Source organism: Mus caroli, chromosome 7 (genome assembly GCF_900094665.2).
Source record: "Mus caroli chromosome 7, CAROLI_EIJ_v1.1, whole genome shotgun sequence".
Classification (NCBI taxonomy): Eukaryota; Metazoa; Chordata; class Mammalia; order Rodentia; family Muridae; genus Mus; species Mus caroli.
Window position 1 is genome coordinate 145675184 of NC_034576.1, and position 6858 is coordinate 145682041.

The following is a 6858-nucleotide window of genomic DNA, read 5'->3' on the forward strand; positions in this document are numbered from 1 at the left end:
AGGTTTGTAGAAATGTGGCCTGAATGGAGGTATACGGTGTCTGGGTGGAGGGGCTGTGGGGCGTGGCCAAGTTGAAGGAGCTTGGGAGCGTGGGCTGGACCCCTGGGTGGGCTCTCCACGGTGAGGAGTCGTGTCCAGCTCAGCCCCACTCCCACCCACAGCCGCCCAGATGGTCATCACTGATCTGACAGCGCCCACAGAGCGGCCTGCAGCACTGGGCCGGCTGGGCCTCTGTTTTGGCATTGGAATTATCTTCGGCTCCCTGCTTGGCGGGACCCTTAACACCGCATACGGGTAAGTGACCTAGCAAGATGGGAAGTCATTGGACAGGTGGCTCCAGTTTGGACAATCGGCCCAGCAGCAACCACCCGTCTTGAGACTTGGTTTCCCCACCTAAACAACAAACATTTGGGGGACCAGCCAGCATGCAGGGTGGATGGGGGCTTTGGGGTGGCGTCGCCAAGAGGGAGTGACACCAGGGGGCGCTACAGTGACAGCCGTGAGCCCAGAAATGCCGCGTCGGGGAAAGCTCCCCAGTAGAGCCCCAGCTAGCTATGTGTAGAGTGCTTCACCTGGCCCTGTCCTGGGAACTCAGCTCTTTTTCCCCCTGGGAAGATGCCCCAATACATGATTCTAGGATGGTCTGTGTGGGTTGTCCCACTGCAGGGGACAGGCCCAGATATCTTTAAGTAGCTGAGAGGCTCTAGAAAAGCCTCCCCGAACTTAGCACGCTCCCTCGCTCCTTGCCCCAAACCTCCTGCACCACTCTGAGTCAGACATTAAGAATCAGCCCTCACCTGCCTGTCAATCACCCCAAAATCACATCAGCTGTGGTTCTGGGACAGGTGCCTCATCTGGCAGGGGTGTGTGCTCCTGGAGAGAGCTTTCCTAGAGCCTAAATTTTTGTGCTTTTAGAGGGACACTTCTGTCACAACAAGGCTTTCTTACCTTGGATAAACAATGCCAGTCGTAGGTTCTCAGAGTTTTGACTTACTCCCCAAGCCAAGGCCTCCTAAGGGCCTGTAACCTAGGCTCCCCAAATTTCCTTGGACCTACCCCAATTACAGTAGAGGTATCTGGGTCATGGCTGAGCTCAGACATCCAGGCATGGGCTGACTCCGTGACCCTCTTACAGCATGGTTCCAGGAATGATCTGTGGTGGACTCTCCTGTCTGTCTGTCCCTGCAGTGGGGACAGACACAGCTTGGCAAGAAGGTCTCCAGGGACACGTGGCAGGGCACATTGACATGGCTCTGAATGTCCTCTTAGCATGTGAGTGGGGGCCTGAGCTTCTCTGCTCAGTGGTGTCAATTGAACATCTAATAAGTGCCCCCTGGGGTTTAAGATTCTGGGGCACAATAGAAAATAAGACAGTCCAAGTCTCTAGAATAGGTACTTAGAAATAGGTCTAGGGTCCTAAGAAAATGGCCAGGAGGCAAAAGATTTGTTTCATTTCTGCTCTTGCTCTTCTTGCTCCCGCTCTGTCCTCTGGTCCCTTCCCCATCTCTCTCCATTCCCCTCCCCCCTCTCTCTCCACGTGCTCATCGCCGGCTTCTACTTCTCTATACTCTCTCTCTCTCTTTCTCTCTGCTGCCATTCTCTGTCTCTACTACCCTCTCAGCTCCCCTCCCCATACCCTGAATAAACTCTATTCTATACTATTAAAAAAAAAAAAAGGTTTCACTTCTGTGGAAGGGGTCATAGTCACACCCAGCCGAGCAGGTAAATTACCCACCACTGCGGACCTTCCTAGGGTTTTCCTCCTAATGCAAAGGGGTCCTGTGCCTCACTGTGAGTGCTCAGAGCTCCTCCATCTGGTGTTTTTACATCGAACTCAGTGTTCATACATTATTGGCTGGTTTAAAGCAGTGTAGTTGATAAGCACAATGCAATTTTGAGCAGAATTCCTGAACTTGAGCACATATTTTGATTTCAAGAAGCAATGGCCCTGGGGGGATTTGGGTTTGGGCCAAGCAGCTTCTCTACTCTTTTCTTTATCTTTTCTATTAAAAAAAAAAAAAAAACAGGGTCTTACTATGGAGAGCCCTGGCTAGCCTGGAACTTGCTATGTAGACCAGGCTGACTTCAACCTCACAGAAATTTATCTGCCTCCCAAGTGCTGGGATTAAAGGCATCCAGCTCTTTTACAGTTTTTTTTTTTAATGAAGTTTTGTTTTATTTAATGGGTTGATAGAAAAGATAGTACATTTCCCATGGATGTTATAAAGTTGAACTACGTGAAATACAGAAAGAAAGGACTCAGGATTGGGGTGTGGGAGAGGGGGATAGGTAATCACCTGGATTTCTAACCGGGTGAATTTTCAGTGGAGACTCGAGAAAGGAGTGAAGCAAGTCAGTGAGTGTGTACAGACCTCATCGTGCAGGGAACTGAGGTGGCCCAGTGGCCGCAGGGGCTGAGGAAGGGGAGGAGTCAAGCCATGGAGGGGGCAGGGAAGAACACACACAGGGAGGTGGGGGTGGGGTGGGAATGGGGACGCCTGAGTAAGAACAGTGACTGAACCAGAGACGGTCATGGGGTCCGGGACAAAGAACAGATTCTGGCCTGTTTCTGCCCATGGGTGGGAGGGAAATGCAAACTCAAGTCTCAGCACTAATTATGCAATCCAAACTGGGCTTGCCCAGTGGGGTCTGAGCAGCTGGAAGTCCCATGGGGACTGTGGAGCACCAAAGGACTGTGGAGCACCCCTTCCAGTGGTGGACAGTGAACACTGTGTCCCCAGGGGTGCCCTGGATGCTCCTGGCCTTTCAAGTTTAGGAGGCAGGGGAGCTGAGGGCTGTGTGCCTTGCAGAAAACAGGGACCTAAGCTGCAATAGCAAATCAGCTCAGACCCCGAAGGGGACAAGGATTTGTCCCCATGGCCTCTGTGTTGGGGTTCATAGGTGGGCCACAGGAAAGGAGGAAAGAACAGAGGGGTCAGAAAAAGCAGACTATGGTTGTGCAGGGAAGATGTAGGCACCCAGGGGTAGGCAACGTTCATGGGGCCATGCTCTTGCTGCCAGAGGCAGGGATGCATTCCCTTACCTCCACATGTTTTCTTACCTGTGGTGTGGGTACTGCAGGGGTGACCTCACCCTCAGGCACCGAGCAGCCCTGATGGGACACAGGCACTGTCAGCCACACACTTTCCACTAGCAGTCTGCCTGTCCAGCAGTCTGCCTGTCTGTCCAGCCCCTTACACACCCTTTGTCCTCAGGTGCATTTCCTACATCCCAGCACTGACTCAGAGGACACCACTCGCTCCCTCCTCCCTCTCAGCTGCTCCCAAGATGCTCTTCTCTGCCGCCCCACCCAGAATAGTCTATCAGCCGCACTGGCTCTTTTTATCCCAAGATCCCTCTATAAATCAAGACGTTTCTATAGAAAGCGATGGACCTCAGCATCTAATTTGATGAGTTGGGGAACTGAGATCTAAGAAAGGAGGCAGTCCAGTGCCCAGACCTGGGGGCAGTACACAGTGACAATGGGGGACTTCAAGTTGTCACATGTAAGACTGAACCCTCATGATCAGACCTCAAGCTGTTCAAAGCTGCGGGAGGTCCATGGAAAGATCTCTCTTGTGGCTTATGGCTGGGGAATCTGTCTCTCCCATTCAGAGGTGACTCACACCCATAGCCAAGCAGCCCTCTGGGATTCACACAGCTGTGTGATGGTCCCTCTTGTGTTTGTGAAGGCATGGAGGCCTAGATATTTAACCCATTTGCAGTCATTTCTCATTCCCATAGAGGCCGGGTAGGCAGTCCTAAGACCCGGACTTCCTTATCCTACCCTTCTACCTTCCACCCCACACTCCACACCCTAAGCTCTGTACCTGACACCTGACTTTACCTCAGGCAAAAGACACCTAGACCTTACTCTCCCCTTCCTTGATGGTAATCAAGCCCACGTAGGGGTCTCCCTGTCCCCTGTCTCTCTGCCCACTTCTGGGAGCCTGTCCCCTTGGAAGATCCCAACCATGCCCATCTCTGAAGCCTGGGGCAGCAGGGAGGAGGAGGAGGAAGTAGACTCGGCACTGGTGTAACTGGTTTGAGACAGCCTACTGCTGAGGACCAGGAGGCTGAGCTGCCCAAAGAGGGTCCTGAGCTCAGAGCCACTTACCCACACATCAGCATGTTGGGGGTGGCCCTGTGACTTATCACCCTGAACCCCAACATCTCACAGCCTGTGGTTGGACTTAGAGAGGGTCGTGAGCCATTGGCCCTTAGGGTCCAGTTTAAGTATTAAGAATGTGCTCTAGGGTGGGTGTGGGGGAGCACCCTCATAGAGGGATGGGGGGATTCCAGAGGGATGACCAGGTACAGGGCCAGAGAGGAGCTGGGTGCCTGGTAATGGAGGCAGAGTCCTGTAAACAAAATGTCCAGGTTATTTGAAAAGATCCAAGGGTTAAAAGTAGCCAGATCCAGGAAGATGGGAGCAAGGTCCGAAGAGGTGTTTGGGTGTGGTGAAGATACCCTTCATATTGTCTCAGGAGCCACCATCAGTATGGAGCACAAGACCTATGGAGTCCTGTAGTCCCCAATGGCCATTTTTGTAAAATCCCTGCTACTTGGGGTACTAGCCATTTGGAAGCAGATATGCCTTAGGTGATTCAGGGGGATCAGGCCTGGGGGTTGGGGGTGAGGGCTGCCCAAGAGAGTCAGATTTCATTCTTTTGAAGGTGGAGCCATCAGGTTTACTGATGGGTATCAGGAGAAGACCCTAAGAGACAATATGAGATATCTAAATTCAATCCTGAGGGCTATGGAGGTGAAGTCAATGACCAAGATCTGGGACAACAATGACTGGCAAACAATGACCACCTGTGAGCGGTCCCTGTAAGCCAGTGGCACCGACTTTCCTAATGCCGTGACCCTTTAAATATAGTTCCTTACATTGTGGTGACCCCCCCCAACCATAACTTTGTTTTGTTGCTACTTCATAACTGTAAGTTTTGAAGCTTTTGAAACTATTACTGTTATGATTCATAATGCAAATATCTGAATAGGTTGTTTGACGCCCCCCCCCAAAGGGGTCGAAGCCCACAGGTTGAAAATCACTGCTTGAAGCAAAACTGAGGTGGTAACTAACCTCAACTGTACCCTCTCCAGACCCAAGCTTGCAGATCCCCAGGGGTTCAGACAAGAAGGCACATAGAAGACAGCTGCTGACGAATCATGCAAACCCAAGGGGAAGTGACCCAGGGCCACAGCAAAAGGAGACTTTCTTCACCTGTCCCAGTAAGGCCATCTAGCCTATCATTGGCCCATCTGGGCCTGTAGCCTAAGAGTCTGGGCTCTAAGTCACCCACAAAGAGCAGGAATTTGAGCAGACGCCACCAGGTCTGGTAGGGCTGCAAAATATCTAAGCCCACAGACCCTGAGGGTCAGGTTGCCCAAGATAACAGTGGCCACCTGCAAACCCTCCTGGATACCAAATGGTGTTGTGACCCCTGCGCATAGCCAGTACATACCACACTTTGGTTGCAAAACCTTATCTGGTCCCTGAGGCCTTAGAGCATAGGCCTTTCAAAACCAGGGAGGAGGGGAGTTATTCCTACCCCTGGAGTCTTCAAAGGCCCCTCACCCCTCAAGTCTTCAAAGGCTCCAGGCAAGGTCATTTGGTTGGAGTCCTATGTCACAATGGAGAGGTGGGAAAAGGATCTGGGAGGGAGCCTCAGGCTAGAAAGCACTAGGGTAAGGTGATTGGAAACTTGTTTGGGGGGTTATAAGAGCGTCCCACCTGGAGGATTTTTGTTTTCAGATATATCTTAGCCACAGGGCTTGAGTGCTTGGCACATACAGGGCAGGTGATGCAGGTGAGTTTCTCACTGAGCCCCAGGCTGGGTGTTCAATGGTGCTCTGGAGTCCCCTGCCCCACTTCTTATGAAAGACACCATATGCACACTCTCCTCTGAGTTACGAAAGAGAAAATGTGTAGCTGAAGGCCTTGAGTCACACCTGCATGCTAGCTCCTGGCACCAAGGACCTTGGCTCTACAGTCCCCTCTCAGAGCCTCGAAGACATTGGGCAGGGGTCCAGAGTGGTGAGGAAGGAATTACCATTCTAGAACACAGCAGGAACCCAGATCAGGTTGGGCAGAGTCTAGGCCAGGCAGAGGGCTGTGGCCACCCTCAGCGTTTAAGACAGGCCCTGGAGAACAGAGCAGTGACTATTGTTTGCTGAGCTATGGCCGCAGTGCCAGAAGCCCCTAGAGCCTGACATATCAGTGTGGGTAGCCAGGGGTACCGTAGGAAAAGTCAGGGGTACCGTAGGAAGTCAGGGGTACTGTAGGAAGCCAGGAATAGACAGGGCTCTGGTCCAACCTTCATTTGCAACGGAGGAAATGCAGTTGGGTGGCCAGGGCAAAGATGGGAAGTTTCCATTGGAGGACTCCAGTTCTCTGACAGAGATATCCATATGTCTACACATTCAGTTTCCACCTGTTCAGGGGATGGAAAGAAGGGAACCAGGGGCAATGAGAGGCTGAGCTGATGTCCTTGAAGTCTTGGCTCAACTTAGAAAGAAGAATAAATAAAATGAGCCAAGTATGATGGCAAATGCTTTTATATTTATATTTTTATTTTTGTTTGTTTGTTTGTTTTCGATGTAGCCTTGGCTAGCCTCAAACTCACAGAGATCCACCTGTCTCTGCCTCTTCACCACTATGCCCGGCTGGTACATGCCTTTAATTCCAGCACTTGGGAGGCAAAAGCAGGCAGATCTCTGTGAGTTTTAGGCCAGCCAGGGCTACATAGCAAGACCATGCCTCAAAAGAAAGAAGAAAGAAAGAAAGAAAGAAAGAAAGAAAGAAAGAAAGAAAGAAAGAAAGAAAGAAAGAAAGAAAGAAAGAAAGAGAGAGAG

General features: G+C 51.4%; 1 protein-coding gene across 6 annotated transcripts in view; it reads left to right on the forward strand.

Annotated features, from left to right (window-relative positions):
* Slc22a18 (solute carrier family 22 member 18) overlaps positions 1-6858 on the forward strand; it is a 32575-nt gene that overhangs the window by 6481 nt on the left and 19236 nt on the right. For all 6 annotated transcript variants that reach the window (XM_029479402.1, XM_029479401.1, XM_029479399.1 and 3 more), the window contains one exon: positions 162-294. In XM_029479402.1, the coding sequence (XP_029335262.1) occupies positions 162-294 (133 nt within the window). The remainder of the gene's footprint in view (positions 1-161; positions 295-6858) is intronic.